Source organism: Calonectris borealis, chromosome 3 (genome assembly GCF_964195595.1).
Source record: "Calonectris borealis chromosome 3, bCalBor7.hap1.2, whole genome shotgun sequence".
In the NCBI taxonomy this organism is placed as follows: domain Eukaryota; kingdom Metazoa; phylum Chordata; class Aves; order Procellariiformes; family Procellariidae; genus Calonectris; species Calonectris borealis.
Genome location: NC_134314.1, coordinates 1,675,605 through 1,692,019, shown reverse-complemented (window position 1 = coordinate 1,692,019; position 16,415 = coordinate 1,675,605). Strand labels below are relative to the sequence as shown.

General features: G+C 62.9%; 1 protein-coding gene across 3 annotated transcripts in view; it reads left to right on the top strand.

Annotated features, from left to right (window-relative positions):
• PTK2B (protein tyrosine kinase 2 beta) overlaps positions 1-16,415 on the top strand; it is a 33,500-nt gene that overhangs the window by 7,893 nt on the left and 9,192 nt on the right. For all 3 annotated transcript variants that reach the window (XM_075144760.1, XM_075144759.1, XM_075144757.1), the window contains exons 2-14: positions 8,077-8,324; positions 10,110-10,288; positions 10,423-10,510; positions 11,633-11,712; positions 11,906-11,968; positions 12,372-12,426; positions 13,279-13,419; positions 14,563-14,637; positions 14,739-14,840; positions 15,254-15,371; positions 15,601-15,640; positions 15,729-15,775; positions 16,084-16,137. In XM_075144760.1, the coding sequence (XP_075000861.1) occupies positions 8,118-8,324; positions 10,110-10,288; positions 10,423-10,510; positions 11,633-11,712; positions 11,906-11,968; positions 12,372-12,426; positions 13,279-13,419; positions 14,563-14,637; positions 14,739-14,840; positions 15,254-15,371; positions 15,601-15,640; positions 15,729-15,775; positions 16,084-16,137 (1,249 nt within the window). In that variant the 5' untranslated portion in view covers positions 8,077-8,117. The remainder of the gene's footprint in view (positions 1-8,076; positions 8,325-10,109; positions 10,289-10,422; positions 10,511-11,632; positions 11,713-11,905; positions 11,969-12,371; positions 12,427-13,278; positions 13,420-14,562; positions 14,638-14,738; positions 14,841-15,253; positions 15,372-15,600; positions 15,641-15,728; positions 15,776-16,083; positions 16,138-16,415) is intronic.

Genomic DNA, 16,415 nt, shown 5'->3' with positions numbered 1-16,415 from the left:
CTGCCCGTGATCCTTTTTGTGTCTGGCAGCTGCAGGCAGCAGGCGGGGGAGTATAAAAATGCAGCTTTGCTGGCTCAGGTGCGAGTTGTTTCTCTCCTGGTATAGAAGATGAGGGATTTAGGGTGAACCCCTGTTCCTGCAAAGCCTGGGGCTGCTCGGGGGGTGCCTTTTCCCCCTGCAGCCGTGGGATTGCTCCTAGATGGAGCGGTGTGGAGAAGCCGATGGCTCTGGCATGGCCAAGTTCTGGAAGGAAGATCTCCGTCGGGGTGGAGAGCAGAAGGGACCGTTGCAGCAAACCTTGCATCTGAAACCCGGGCAGTCTGCCCTCGAGGGAGGATGCTGTGGCCCCCCTGCAGCCACGGGACCCACAAAATGCTTGGGAGGGTGGCTGCAGAGCTCCCCTGCCCGGGGAGGGGGTGGCCAGGAGCAGTTAGCAGGGGCTCAGGGGGGACATTTTGTCTTCAGGACCGAGCACCGCATTAACCATGGCCAAAACCAGTGGGGCTGGGGGTCCCTGAGCCCCTCGCCCCGGTGCACCCTGTGGGGATGCCTTGCCGTCCCCATCTCCTGGGGAGCCGTTCCTCCCCAGATGGTTCTGCCTCGTCCCTTCCCCGGCTCCAGAAAAACAGCGCTGCTCTGCGCCGGGAACACGGAGATCTTTCCCCCGTGCCTGAGTCACCCCCTCCAGCTGAGCTGCCGCGCGTGGGCTTTGACGGCAGCTCTCCGGGTGTTACTTCTAATTCCCCAGGAGCCTGTCGCCGGTGCCGGCCGTCTCACCGGCTGTGCGGTGCAGGTCGCAGTGTCGGGATGGGAGGTGGGATGCGGAGGGAGATGGGATGCATGGGGAGATGGGATGCAGGGGGAGATGGGATGCAGGGGGAGATGGGGAGTAGGGGGAGATGGGATGCAGGGGGAGATGGGGTGCAGGGGGAGATGGGGTGCAGGGGGAGATAGGGTGCAGGGGGAGATGGGATGCAGGTCCATGCCCAGCCCTGCACCCAAAACCAGCCACACCGATGTTTTCCCAGTCTGAAAAAGGGGGGTGCCTGCCTGGGGGAGGGATAACCCCCCCCCCCCAGGAGACAGGGTGAGGGGTCCTGGGCTGCGGTTGTAGCAAGAAGGGTGTCAGATGGGCAGAAAAGCGATGGGACCTGAGGAGGTCTGGGGGATCCTCGTCTGCCGGGGGTGTTTTTGGCTGTCGTGGGGAGCTGCTGCACCAGGGATGGGGGTGTCAGCAGCGGGGAGTGTTTTGGGGTCCCTTAGCAGAGGGGACAAGCGCTTCTGTACCTGCTCCAACCCCCCTCCCGGGCGGCCCATCCTCGCTGGCTGGAGCCTGTGTCATTTCCTTTGCTTTACGAAACGCAGGCTTCCTCTGCGGGGACATCACGTGAGGAGCCCTCGGTCCCCAGCCTGCCCCAGCGCTGCCTGCCCCGGGGGGGGAACAGGGGGACCGTCCCAGTGCCCCCCAGCCAGCTGCCACCGCTGGACCACGCTCCCCGCTGCCATCCCGTCTCACCTCCCACCTCCAAGGGCCGTCGCATCCTGCTGCCAAGCCGGCAGCATCGTGCGTGTGCCGGGGATGTGCTGGTGTGAAATCCCGCAGGGATGAACCCTCGCTGGTGGGAAAGGGGAGAGATGCCCCGGGCGGGCAGGACCGGGGCAAGAGGGGATGGAGGACGGGGATGGGGTGTGCAAGGGGGCAGGAAAGCCGGCATTACAGCCCACGGCAGAGGCTCGGATCTGGCTGGAGCTCGGCTCCCAGCCGTCGTGGAGGTCCCGGCAGCATCCTGAGGCATGTTTTTGTGTTGCCAGCCCTCAATACCTATCCAGGATCTGCGGTGGGGAGGCAAAAACTTGCTCCCCGTGCCCGCTGGGGACAGGGCTGAAGTGATGGACGGGAGCTGGGCAAGGCGGATTTGGGGTAGATACGGGGAACGAGAGAGAGCTGGGAGTGCAGCAGGGCGGTCGGACCCCTGCGAGCGACGGCTTGGAGAGCACCCATCCCCTCTCCCAGTTATATGGTGGAAACTCACTGGTTTCGGTGCTGAAGCAGAGCTGGAGTGTGATGCCGTAGGTGACAAACAGTGTCTGTTCCCCCTGGAACCCGAGCAATAAAGTCATGAGTCATTTAAATACCTGCATAGATAGGGGAAGGGCCTGGGGCAGCCCTGCGCTGTCCCCTGCCATCGAGGAATGCTGCTCCCCGGGGTGACTCAGGCTGGGCTGGGGTCCCCGCGCCGGGAAGGGACCACGGGGACGGGGTTGTTCCCGGGGCCGCGTTTTCCTTGGATGGAGGCGGGATCCAACTCGGTGGCTGCAGAGAGAAGGGACAGGATGGTTCAGGGAGGGATGCGCTGGGTCCCGGTGTGAGGGATGATGGAGCCCACGGGCCGGTCTGGCAGCTGGAGACCCTCTGGGGTGGCCAGGGTAAGTTGTGGGTCACCGTTGTCCCCGTCCCCTGCTTCTTGCAGGGTCCTCGGGTCGGATTCCCCCCGGCACAGGCGCTTTGGGGTTGTGGCATTGCTCAGCAGGACCTGGCTTTGGGGGTTTGCAGAGGAGGGGGATGCGAGCTGCCTGCTCTGCCTGCTGCCTGCATCCCCTGCGCCCACCCAAACTGGTCTCCCAGGCTGGGTGAGCCGTGCCTCAGTTTCCCCGTCTGTATGACGGGCTCGAGCAGCCGCTTGCGGCACGTGCGTGAGCGTGCCTGCGCGTGGGCCCTGCCTGCCTGCCTGGGTGCTATGCAAATGCCTCTGCGCGCACTTGTCAGCCGCAGCAGGAAGCGCCGGCTTCGTCAGCGCGGGCTCGGCGTGGGGACGGAGGGGACCGCCACCTCTCCGTAAGTGCCGCTTGCCTCTTGCTTCTCCTTCCTTGGGTGCCTGGGTGCCCCGGGGTGTGATGGTGGGACCGAGACCCTCACCCCGAGGAGGTGGGTGAAGGGCTGAGCACGTGCAAACTCATCACACTGAGTTGGAGAAGGGGTTCGGTGGGGTTTCAGCGTGTCACTGGGGCCGTGGCCGTCAGCCCAGGTGTGTCTGGGGTTCGGGGTAGGGCTGGAGGAAGCGGCACCCCGGGGCACCAAACTTTTCCGAGAGCGTGGGAGCAACCGGAGAAACTTCCTGGTCCGGGGCTGTGCCGGGGTGTGGGATGGGAGGAGGCTGTGAGCCGCCACGGGGACCTTTTGGGGTGTCACCCGCAGGAGAAGGCAACAGGGGCTGCCGGGGGGGGGACACAGAGGCTGCAGCAAGGGGATGTTGGTGACGGTGGCAGCAGTGCAAGCTCTCGGTTTCGTTTCGTGGGCTCCTCTGTCCCCGTGTGCCTGGCTGGGGCTGCGTCACGCTCCGACAGGGCTGTCCTCGGTGGGGACAGAGCCGTCCCCACGCCGGAGGGGAGGCGAGCGGGCAGGGGGTGGAGGTACGGGGGGCTCTGGCCGTGGCCGAGGCCCCTTCTCCACCCTCCAGCCAAATGGCCCTGGGGATGCCCGGCCGGGGTGTGCCCCCCGGGCGCTGCGGGTGCAGGCAGGGTGCAGGCAGGGTGCAGGCAGTGCCTTCGCCACGCTCTCCAGCTTTATTTTGGACAGGCATCTTGGCCCAGGCAAGGCAGGGATGTGCACGGGCAGAGCGCGGCCCCGGGGCGTGCAGGGGCTGGGAGACTGCGGGTGCTTGGCTGGAGGGACGGAGCCGTCCCTTGCGTCCACGCTGGGCTTGAGGGGACATCGAAATGCGGGACGTGCCCTTGTTCACGCTGGCTGCCTCCAGCCCTGTCCGTCTCCGGCTGCGACGGTCGGAGGTGCTGCTCAGGGGCAGCGGGATGCTCTCTGCAGCATCGCTCCTCAGGGTGGGGACACAGGGGACATCCAGCCCTGGTCCTGGCCCCATGGGCTCACCGAGAGTGTGAGGGGACGTGTCGCGGGAATGGGACTGGAGGAAGAAAATAGAAAATGAAGAGAAAGTGGAGAAAAAGCAGAAAAGCCAGAGTGCAATGTTCCCGGCGCATGCGCTCAGCAATTGCCCCTCTCAGCCGAGAGCTGAGCTCCCCCTCCCCGCGGGCTGGCTCGGGCCATCGTCCCCACCATGACACCCCCCGTAGGAGGGTCCCTCTGAAACCCAGAGGACACAGGGTTCATTTTTTAGCTATTTAGTAGAAGAGATCTTTATTTTAGATATTTCTGGGAGGAGAAGCTCTTTGGGTACCGGTTGCTTCTGCAGAGCAGCAAGAGCTGTAGCAAAACCTGCAGCGGAGCATCTCTGCGCCTGCTGCCGAGCTGGGACGGGGGGTTGCTGATTTTGCTTGACCCTCTTGCTCTTTGGGCCCGGTTGAGCAGGAAACACTCGCCCAGCACAGTGTGATGCTGGGCAGCTGCAGCGCGGATGCAGTCTGCGGGCTGGTGTCGCTCGGGCATGTATCATCCGTGATATCGCTTGCAGGGATGGCCTCAGCTTCTCTGGCGTGGCTGGAGAGAGGGCAGGGCAAGGGGGGGGGATGCCCTGGTTGCCCCCACTTCAGCCAGCCCTTGCAGCCCGCATGAGAAGGGGACCTGGCTAAAAAGCGCATCACCTGCAGAGAGCTGACCATCCTGCAAAGGATGTGGCTTGCTGCAAGATCCTCCCTCTGCAGCCTGAGACACTGCTGCAAAGGAAAGAAAAAAAACCCAAAACACGGTGTTAAAAGGCACGCGGGCTCACGTGCACTTGCCCATCGGCGTGGCTGGGCTCGCTGCCGGCCCGTGCCGGAGGCGAGGGTGCCCAGCTCAGCGCTGCTGCCTTGCTCAGGTCCAAGGCTGCCAGCCCAGCATCCCACCGCTGTCATAGCAATGCTCCGTCGCAGCCACGGGGATGCGGAGCCGCTTTCCCCGTTCCCTTGGAGAAACCTGGAAAACAAAGTCTGGGCCGTCCACGCATTGCACCGCTGCCAGCAAAACCCTTTGTACGGACCTGAAAGTGCCAGGCTACGCCGCGCGTATTTTTAGGCCGGTGACTCAGGAGAGTTGCTTTAAAAAGCCGAAGCTCGCGGGAGGCGGCACACAGCGTCCCGCTAGCACGCAAGCTCGCGCGGGGCTGTAATTGCAGCGAAGCCGCCTCTAAGCCCTCTGCAAACGATGGTGCAAATCCCAGCGAGGAAGGGGAAACGGGGGAATGGGGAGAGAAAACCTCGGCAGCCGGCCTCGGGAAGGGTTCCTGCCGGCAGCTCCTTCGCTGCATGTTTTTCTTGCCGTCTCCCCCGTCGGCGCTTGGTTTCGCAGAGGCCGGTGCTGGGGGGATGGCTGCAGCCCGGACCTGCAGCTCAGGCTCGTGGCGTGGGGCAGAGCCTCCCCCCAGCCCTGCAAGGGTGAGGGCAGCCCGTCCTCGCTGCCTCCACCCCGGGTGGGTGCTGCGGGGCTCCGCGTGAGCGCTCCCCGGCCGCTCCGGTGCCGAGGCAGCCAGCCAGCCGCGAGCTTTGGGTGAGAAGAGGGGTGCTCTGATCCTGTTTGCTGCCTTATTAGGGGGTGTCTCGGCTCTACGACCCCGTGGGTATCGTGGGGATGCCCCGTGGACATCGTGCGGGACATCCGCAGCCGGTCCCACCCACCCCTTCCTTCCCTGCAGCATCTTCCAGGTCCGCTCCTCACCCTGCCTGCCTTCGCAGGGCAGAGCCGGGGAGACCCTCCGGGCCCCCCAGCCCCTCCCCAGCCCCTCTGCCCCTCCAGAAGCCCCCCCCGGAGCCCCCCCGGGACCTTTCCAGGGTGCAGACCCGGAGTGACGCACGCAAGAGCTGCAACGCTCCGGTTTGCAAACGGCTTCTCGGCTGTTTAATCAGTAACTCGGGGCCGCAGCTCAGCTGGGCCTCCAACTCAGAAGCAGCCTAACCGGTCAACTTCCACATTTTTTTCTTTCTATTTCACGCCCAAAAAAATGCAGTTTGGAGCAGCTTTCTGCAAAGCTGAATTTCCCGCGTGCAGCCGGCCGGGGGGCTGGTGTTTTGCTGGCCCAGGCTCCGTGCAAGGCTCCGTGCAAGGCTCCGTGCAAGGCTCCGTGCTTGCCTGGGAAGCCGGTGGCCGGGCTGAGGCAAACACCTTTGCTCTTAAGGGGTTACGTGAGCTGAGTTTGCCCGGCCTCAGCCCAGGTGCGTGTCCAGAGAGGTGGAGAAAGCAACCCAGAGCAAACCCTCTTCTGTGCCAGCCCTGCCCAGCTTGCAACCCAAAAGCCACGTGAAGAAGAAAATTTTGGATCCGTTCGGATCATCCAAGACCCACATACCCCGTTAAATGTTTTTCTCAGCAAAGAGAAAACTCAAGCCACTTCCCTTCTGGCTCAAATGACATTTTTGAGCAGGCTTCTGGGTTTTTTCCCCTCTAAAAATAAAAGAGCAAATCAATATAAATCAGTATCGCCCTTCCAGGGGAGAAGGAACCCGGCTCGCTTGCCCCATTTTGCTTTTTATTGGTTTTTTTGCAAAGCCATCTGCTAAATTCAGCTCGGCTGGGAGGTCACGTTGTTGAACCGCAGGTGCAGCTGCCCGTGCTGGGAACCTGCAGCCCGAAACCTTCACCCGGGTTTCATGGGGGGGAGAAAATGGTGAGTGCTGGGGACACAGCGGTATGGCTCCGGAGGGGACGGGGACACACAGGGACTGCTCAGGAGGTGCTGGGGACACAGCGGTATGGCTCCGGAGGGGACGGGGACACACAGGGACTGCTCGGGAGGTGCTGGGGACACAGAGGTGTTGCTCTGGAAATGACAAGGACACAGAGGTCTGGCTCTGTAGGTGCTGGGGACACAGAGGTCTGGCTCTGGAGGTGACAAGGACACAGAGGTCTGGCTCTGTAGGTGCTGGGGACACAGAGGTCTGGCTCTGGAGGTGCTGGGGACACAGATGTCTGGCTCTGGAGGTGACAAGAACACAGGTATTGCTCTGGAGGTGACAAGGACACAGAGGTATTGCTCTGGAGGTGCTGGGGACACAGAGGTATTGCTCTGGAGGTGACAGGGACACAGAGGTCTGGCTCTGGAGGTGCTGGGGACACAGATGTCTGGCTCTGGAGGTGACAAGAACACAGGTATTGCTCTGGAGGTGACAAGAACACAGGTATTGCTCTGGAGGTGACAAGGACACAGAGGTATGGCTCTGGAGGTGACAGGGACACAGAGGTCTGGCTCTGGAGGTGACAAGAACACAGGTATTGCTCTGGAGGTGACAAGGACACAGAGGTATTGCTCTGGAGGTGCTGGGGACACAGAGGTATTGCTCTGGAGGTGACAGGGACACAGAGGTATGGCTCTGGAGGTGACAAGGACACAGAGGTCTGGCTCTGGAGGTGTCAAGGACACACGTATTGCTCTGGAGGTGCTGGGGACACAGGTCTGGCTCTGGAGGTGACAAGAACACAGGTATTGCTCTGGAGGTGACAAGGACACAGAGGTGTTGCTCTGGAGGTGACAGGGACACAGAGGTCTGGCTCTGGAGGTGACAAGAACACAGGTATTGCTCTGGAGGTGACAAGGACACAGAGGTTTTGCTCTGGAGGAGATGGGGACTCAGAGGGACTGCTCTGGAGGTGACAGGGACACAGAGGTGTTGCTTTGGAAGGACAAGGACACAGAGGTCTGGCTCTGGAGGTGATGGGACACATAGACACATGCTCTGTAGGTGCTGGGGACACAGAGGTGTTGCTCTGGAGGTGATGGGACACATAGACACATGCTCTGTAGGTGCTGGGGACACAGAGGTGTTGCTCTGGAGGTGATGGGACACGTAGACACATGCTCTGTAGGTGCTGGGGACACAGAGGTATTGCTCTGGAGGTGACAAGGACACAAGGCTCTGCTCGGAGGAGCTGGGCTTGGGGCCCCGGCGGTGGCCGGTGGCCGTGCGTGGCGGGGGTGTACAGCGGGAGGGAGGGCACCCTTTGGCGCGCTCTCTTTCTTTCTTTTCTCTCTCCCCCTCTGTCTCCATCCATCTCCATCCCTTCCCTCCTTCCCTTCCCCACCCACCCCGGGGTGTCCCCGCTCTCCCCATCCCACCCCTGCCTCTCCCACCCCTCTCGGTGACCCCCCCCGTCCCCAGAGTCCCCAGCGTGCCAGCGCCCTGTCTCTCCCGCAGGGAAGGGATGCTCAGCTCCTAGCACCCCGGGCGTGGTGAGGATGTCGACCATCCCCGAGGCGCTGGGTCGCCCGCGGAGCAGCTCCTCCCGCAGCCTGGCCGGGTCGCTGGAGGCCACCCTGGGCGTGGGGACGTTGGAGATGGACAAGGAGGAGATGCGCATCCTCAAGGTCTGCTTCTACAGCAACAGCTTCAACATGGGCAAGAACTTCAAGCTGGTGAAGTGCCCCGTGACGACGGAGATCCGGGTACGTGGGCAGGGGGGTGGAGAGGGCAGGGGAGGGGGGGCTGTTTTGTCCACCCGGCATCAGAGCTAGCTCCCTTCCAGACACCCATGGTGGCCCCCAGAACCCCATGGGCTGAGAAGCACCAAAACCTGGTGGACAGAGAGAAAATTTGTCCATCTCTGGTGGCCCAGGGGAGTTTGGAAAGGGTGAGGGCTTGTTGGCCCCGCTGCTGGTTCCTGCAGTGAGGATCGGTCTCCTTCGTGGGCAGCAAAGAGGAGTTTCCAGCCCACGGTTCATCTCGCCCTGGAGAAGACATCCTTGGGCACAGCAGTGCAGGGAGCCATGGGAGGAGGCTGGAGGACAAGTCGATTTGGGACATGACGGTTTCTTGCAGGGCTTGGGCTCAGGGACCGGCAGGAGCTGGGTTCCCACCTTTCCTTCATCCCTGCTGACCTGCACGGACACAGGTCCTCGGTGGTGAGGAGGACAGTGACCGTCACAGCCCCAAGCCCTCGGCATTTCCCCATGGCCACGCTGCAGTGTCACTGCCTGCTTGGGTGACTCTGCCACCCCTAGACACCCAGCTCCGAGGCCAGCAGCACCTCTTGCTCTCCTGCCCATACCGCAAGCCAGGACCCAGGTCCTTCCTCCCACCCCACCGGGACTTCTGCACCCAACTTCTGCCCTTTGCTGGTGGGGACATGGGGCTGGGAGTACAGCGAAGGTGATATTGGTGCCTTTCCATCATGGATGTGGTGGTTTTGGGCTGGAAACGTGCTCCTCACCCTTCCTACCTGGAGTCTTGTGGCTTCCCAGCTGGGGGAAGATGTGTGGGCACTGGGGACCTGCCGGCCAGCGCCAGCTGTGCGCTTGGGTGCTGCAGGCTTGGTGTCCACCATGAGAGATACACGGCCTGGGTTCAGTGGGTGATGCTGTGTCTTCTCCTGGGGCAAGTCCTCGGGACAGTGCATTGCAATGAAGTCACGGGGAGGTGACCAAAGTTCAGCTGAACTGGGGGTTGTTCTTCAACTGGTGGGACATGGAGGGGGACAGGGCTGTCCCCCTCCTCCCACCCCCAGGAGGAGGTCGTGGGCATAGCAGAAGGTTTCAGAGGAGCGGTCAGAGCAGGAGAGGACTCATCAGGCTGGGAAGGAGATGTCTGGGGAGGGGAAATGCAAGTGAAGCCATGAAATGGCAACGGTCCGGCTGTCCCCAGCGCAGGGATGGGAGTGCAGCCAGCAAGGACGCAGGAGCGGAGCAAGCCAGAGACGGTCGCTCCTCGGGGACAGCTTGGCCACCGATTGTGTTAATAACCATCAGCTTTTAGTTGGCTTTTCGGCTACCAGAGTGAGAGCAGAGGCCTGGCGGGGTCCTGGGGACCCCCTGCCCGCACTGCCCCGGTTCTGGGGCAGCAGAAACAAGCTGCACTGCAAGCTCACCAGCAACAGCGATGTCTGCTTTGCTACCTCCTTGCAACCAACACCATGCATCAGGTGTAGCTCAGCTGAGGCATAAGGAGGGGTGGAAATGACCCAGCTGGGCTTTTATGCCCGACCAAAACACCTCTGGGAGGTTGGATGAGACACGTTCAGGCTGTGGGTTGTTGCAGAGCAAGCTGGAGGCATCTTTGGAGGCTTCACGTGCAGATCGCTGGGGCTGGTGGCTGTGCCCGGGGCTGTCTTTTTGCTTTAGGGGCATTTGTGTTGTGGTTCCGCTGTATTTCCTCCTCGTTTTCTTGCTATCTAAAGCTCATCTGCAGCCCGGCTGGGGATGCTTGAGTCTCAGCCCTGCTCCTTTCCGCCCCAGGAGGTGATCAGGTCCATCCTGGTGAGCGGCCGCATCGGGCCCGACATCAAGCTGGCCGAGTGCTACGGGCTCCGCCTGAAGCACGTGAAGTCGGACGAGATCCACTGGCTGCACCCAGACCTGACGGTGGGCGAGGTGCAGGAGAAGTACGAGTGCCTGCACCTGGAGGCCGAGTGGAGGTAGGACCCGTGGTGGTGGTGTCCCTCTCTGTGTCCCCAGACCCACCCGGGGCAGGGGCATGGGGACCACCGAGCCCAGGTAAAGGGAAAGCTCCTCCAGCGCGGTCCTCATCAAGGGGCTCTCCTGTTGCCAGGTACGATCTCCAAATCCGCTATCTGCCGGAGGATTTCATGGAGCGCTTCAAAGAGGACAGGACCACCTTGCTCTACTTCTACCAGCAGGTCAGAGGTGGCCCTGGGGGTCTCCTAGCCCAGCCAGGTCTGCTCTCCAGCCGCCCTGGCCCACCCCCCAGCTCCAGGAGGCTGTTTCCTCCTCCCCAGCCCAGAAAACGTGATTCCCCAGAGCCCCAAGACCCCGCAGCCCATTTACCTTCACCCTGGGCAGCCCCTGGGGTCCCACCCCGCTGCTGGATCTGCGCATCGCCATTGGGCCCAGCCGGGCCCAGCCCCTTCACCCCGCTCCTGCCCCTGCTGCATCCCAGCGCCGGATCCCCTGCCAGCATCCCTGCCAGCATCCCTTGCATCTCCTGCAAGCATCCCCTGCCAGCATCCCTGAGAGCATCCCTGCAAGCATCCCCTGCAGGCATCCCTTGCATCTCCTGCAAGCATCCCCTGCCAGCATCCCCTGCTCGCATCCCTGCAAGCATCCCTTGCATCTCCTGCAAGCATCCCCTGCCAGCATCCCTGCGAGCATCCCTGCCAGCATCCCCTGCTCGCATCCCTGCAAGCATCCCCTGCATCCCCTGCCAGCATCCCCTGCCAGCATCCCCTGCAAGCATCCCCTGCAAGCATCCCCTGCATCTCCTGCAAGCATCCCGTGCCAGCATCCCCTGCAAGCATCCCCTGCATCTCCGGCAAGCATGTCCTGCTAGCATCTCCTGCAAGCATCCCGTGCCAGCATCCCCTGCATCTCCTGCAAACATCCCCTGCGAGCATCCCTGCAAGCATCCCCTGCCAGCATCTCTTGCCAACATCCCCTCCAAGCATCCCCTGCCAGCATCTCCTGCCAACATCCCCTCCAAGCATCCCATACGAGCATCCCCTGTGAGCATCCCTGCCAGCATCCCCTGTGAGCATCCCCTGCATTTCCTGCAAGCATCCCCTGCCAGCATCCCCTGTGAGCATCCCCTGCATCTCCTGCAAGCATCCCCTGCCAGCATCTCCTGCCAACATCCCCTGTGAGCATCCCCTGTCAGCATCCCCTGCCAGCATCCCCTGTGAGCATCCCCTGCATTTCCTGCAAGCATCCCCTGCCAGCATCCCCTGTGAGCATCCCCTGCCAGCATCCCCTGCCTTTCCTGCCAGCACCCCCTCCACCTCCTGACCCCCGCGTCTCCTCGGCAGCTCCGGAGCGAGTACATGCAGAATTACGCCAGCAAGGTGAGCGAAGGCATGGCCCTGCAGCTGGGCTGCCTGGAGCTCAGGTACGTGCCTCCGCCTGTCCTGGCCCCTCTGCGGCCGCGGGAGGGCTGGGGAGGACGGGGCAGCGGGCGCTGGGGCCGAGGGGGGGTTGGCCGGAGAGAAAGGAGTTTCCAGCTCACTCTTTGCCGTGGTGGGGGGACGCGGCGGGGGGACGCGAGCGCAGGGCGGCTGTCTGATGTCCCCCCCTTCTCGCAGGAGGTTTTATAAGGACATGCCTCAAAACGCGCTGGATAAGAAGTCCAACTTCGAGTTCCTGGAGTGAGTAGGCACAGCCCATCCCGCCGGGCAGAAAACCCCTTCCCCCTAAACCCCCCACCCCGTCCAGCCGGTCCCGAGGGGCTGGGGATCTGCAGGTGGCCTTCCTCACCCTCCCGCAGCTCCTCACCCTCCCGCAGCTCCTCACCCTCCCGCAGCTCCTCACCCTCCCGCAGCCGTCAGCCCTGCTGATGGGGAGGGGGCAAGGAGGGGGAGAGGGGAACCTTTCACCCTGCGCTGGCTGGGCGGCTTCTCCCCCAGGAGCACCCCCTTGCCCCTCAGCACCCACTTTTCTTGGTGCATCCCCCCCGCCCCAGTCTGCAGCTCCCCGGGAGGCCCCCACGCAGCCCCGGGAGCGGGGGTCCCCGTGGGGCCGTTAACGCGCACGGGGGTCTCTGCTCCCCAGGAAGGAGGTGGGTCTGGACCTCTTCTTCCCCAGCCAGATGCAGGAGAACCTGAAGGTGAGGGACGTGCGTGGGTGCACGGGTGCAAGGTGTGTCAGCGTGCAGGGACGTGGCCGCGGGTGCTCACGTGCCGGCGTCGAAGTGCGCATGTAGATTTGCACATGTGTGCGCATCTGCACGCACTGGTGCACGTGTGCGGTTGTGCTCACAGGTGAAGATGTATCTGCATGCACACACGTGTACAGGTGTGTCGACATGCACATACAGGGCCAGGTGTGCGCGTCAGCGTGCACAGGGTTTGCGCACACATGTACGTGCACATCTGCCCACACTGGTGGAGCTTTGCACGCACGCGTGAAGGTGCGTCTGCCTGCGCGTGTGTGGTCACATACAGTGCCGTGTGTGCTCCTGTGTGTATCAGTGTGCACGGGTGGATTTGCGTGTATAGGCATGTCTGCTCACACATGTGAAGGTGTATTTGCATGCATGTGCATACGTATGCATGTATATCTGTGCAGATGTATGCATGCAGGCCCATCTGCTCACACGTGATGATGCATCTGCATGCACACGCATGTGCATGTGTTTGCACACATGTGGCCGTGTGTGCACACATTAGTTTGCGCACACGTGTGCATGCGCATCTGCCCACACTCAGTACATGTGAGTGAGCACACACACGTGGAGGCATGCTGGCATGCACACACGTGTGGACATGCATGGGTGTGCACACAGATGCATGTGCATATGTGCATATTCATATTTGCAGGTGAGTGCATGCGTGCGTGTGTCCATGTGCCTGTCCATGCACGTGTGGCCGTGTGCGTGTGGCCGTGTGCGTGCGTGCGTGTGTCCGTGCCTTGCACCCTCGCACGCGCCCGGCGTGGCTAGCGGCCGCTGTGCCCGCAGCCCAAGCAGTTTCGGAAGATGATCCAGCAGACCTTCCAGCAGTACGCGCTGCTGCGGGAGGAGGAGTGCATCCTCAAGTTCCTCCACACCCTCGCCACCTTCGCCAACATCGACCAGGAGAGCTACCGCTGCGAGCTCATCGTGAGTCTGCCGGACGGGATGGGATGGGATGGGATGGGATGGGGTGGGATGGGGTGGGATGGGGTGGGATGGGGTGGGATGAGATGGGATGGAATGGGATGGAATGGGATGGGATGGGATGGGATGAGATGAGATGAGATGAGATGGGACGGGATGGGATGGGATGGGATGAGATGGGATGGGATGGAATGGGATGAGATGGGATGGGTGAGATGAGATGGGATGAGATGGGATGAGACGGGATGGCGTGGCAGTGCATCCCCCTGCCCAGGGTGCTCTGGGGCCAGGCGCACTGGCTGTGCCCCCCGTGCCAGGCAGTGTGCAGGGGGACACTGCAGGATGAGGACAACCTCCACCGCAAGCTGGTGTTAGGGGCTGCACCTCCCACGCCCTTAACCCAGCAAAGTCTTGCTAAAGATGCCACCACAGTCATCACTGCTCTTAAGCTCTTAATTAACCCTGCACGGCGGGGCAGCGAGCTGCCGCCCGAAGCATCCCCTGGCACAGTTGGGTGCTTTCAGGTGGCAGCCTGGGCAAAGCCACCCTGCTGTGGGCTGCTCCCTGCCGCAGTCCCCGGGCTCAGGGGAGACCCTGCAGGGAGTTTCCAAAGCTTGGAAATCCCTCGCTGTCCCCCAAGGGATGCACAAACCCCAAATCCCCCAGGGAGGGGGTTGCTGATCCTGCAGCCCCCTGGCATCACCTCCCCGAGGGGCAGCTGAGCATCTCCCCCCTCCCCACAGCGGGGGGAGGCCCTGGGGTCCTTTTTGGAGGATGCTGATTGCTGAGAAGGGCTGGGGGTGCAGCGGGGGCTCCGGGGACCTTCCCCACCCAGGAGTCCAAGCCCGGTGGGTGCGAGCCAGTGCCTGAAGTTTGCTGAGCCCCTTTGGGGTGAGAAGGCGGCAAATCAGGAGCCCTGGGAACCCCTTTGGGGCCAGGAGGAGGAAAACCACCCACACGGGGCTCCTTGCCTTGCACCATCCACCATCCCCGCTCCAAACCATCCTCTCTCCAAGTCCCTCCGGGAAGGTGATTTGTCCCAAGGTGTCTCACACATTGCAGCTGGTTGAGGGGGGGGGACCTGGTTCTGAGGGTGCACCTCCCATCCCCCCAAATTTGCATCCTCCTTCTGCTGCCCCCCCCCAGCAAGGGTGGAACATCACGGTGGACCTGGTCATCGGACCCAAGGGCATCCGGCAGATGACGAACAAAGAGGCCAAGGTACAGGGTGGGGGGGTGTTGGGTGCTGGGTGGGGAGTGGGGGGTGGCTGCTCTTAAATTGGTGATTAAAGTCGACGCCGGGGCTCTGCCTCTCTCCCCAGCCCACGTGTTTGGCCGAATTCAAGCACATCAAGTCCATCAAGTGCTCCAGCGTGGAGGAGGGCCGGGCTGTGCTGCAGCTGGGGCTCAGCGGCACCCCCCAGGTGAGGAGGCATTGGGGAGGGGGTGCCCTGGGTGCTGGGGGGGTGTGGGTGGGGTGCGGGATCCCCCGGTGCCCTGCGAGTTAGGCAGGACTTGGTGGATGGCTCCGTTTCCACCACGAGAGCTCCTGCCTCCAGCCTCGGCCGAGGGGAGACTGTTCCCCAAAACAGGGCACCTCCAAGCTGCCCCGGGGGTGCCCCTGCCCCAGGGGTCCACCCCTGCCCAGGGAGGGGGTTGGTGCCAGGCGGGTGGGCTGTGTTGTCCTGGGGTGCTGGGAAGGACGATGCTGGAGAAACTGGGATCTGCTGCAGAGCAGGGAGGTGGTCACCGAGCTACCCTGAGGTGGAGAGAAGTGGGGGACCCCCTGTCCCAGCTCGGGGCTCACCCGTCCCCCCGTCCCTGCCGTCTCCCCCAGTCCCTGGCTATCAAGACAGCTTCTCTGGCCGAGGCGGAGAACATGGCTGACCTCATCGACGGCTACTGCCGGCTGCAAGGGGACTTGGAAACCTCCCTCATCATCTTCCCCAGGAGAGGTGAGTGCCCGGGGGGGCACCGACCCCGGCAGGGTCCCAACTTGTGCCCCCTCCCGAGCCCTTCTCCGCTCTCTCCATGGCCACAGCATCTCCCGTGGCTTTGGAATGACCCCGGCTGAGACCCACCAAACTCACTGCACGTGTGGTCGAGGCACTGGGGGGGCCCCCAGCGCCCATGGGGCTCTGATGGGGGTGGCCGGGAAATGACTGTCTGCTGTCCTCTCTGCAGAGCGGGAGAAGAGGATCAGCCTGCCCCAGATCCCGGCCCCGTGAGTAGCTCCTGGCCCCGGAGCGGGGCTGGGACCCCGTCCTACCCCCCCACCCCGCTCCCTGACCCCGACCTCCTCCCACCCCCAGGCACCTGGAGGAGAGGCAGTCCACGCTGTCGGACAGCGTGAGCGTGGGTGAGTTTTTGGCTCTTCTCCTCCCTTCCCACCAGCCCGGGGGGATGCAGGCAGGGCTGTGGGACACCGGTGCACAGGGATTTGGGGGTTTGGTGGAGCTGGACACCCCCAGCCCTTTGTTTGGGGGTCGAGGTGCAGCCCAGCATCCCCGGGGAGGGCCAGGCTGGCATCCCGCACGCTCCTGCCGGCCGCGGTGCCTGCAGGGGCTGCTCCAGCCTGGGTGGCCGGACCCCATGGGGATGCTGCAAGAAACCCCCCTGCCCGCTGAGCTGCCTGAATCCCTGCCTGCAACCTCCCTCTTGCCCTAGACTCCGATATTTATGCTGAAATCCCTGATGAATCTTCAAGACCGCGGTCTGGAGGTAGGTGCCACCCCCCCTGGGTGCCCTCTTGCCCATCTCCCAGCACCCCAACCAAACCCTCCCACCTTCTCCTGCCCACCCCAATTTCCCACCCCATCCCCCCAAAGCTGGGAACAAGGTTTTGCCCTGCCCACCCCAATTTCCCACCCCATCCCCCCAAAGCTGGGAACAAGGTTTTGTCCTGCCCACCCCAATTTCCCACCCCATCCCCCCAAAGCTGGGAACAAGGTTTTGCCCGCACTGCCCACCTTACCCCCCGTGAGAGGCTGAAGGAACTG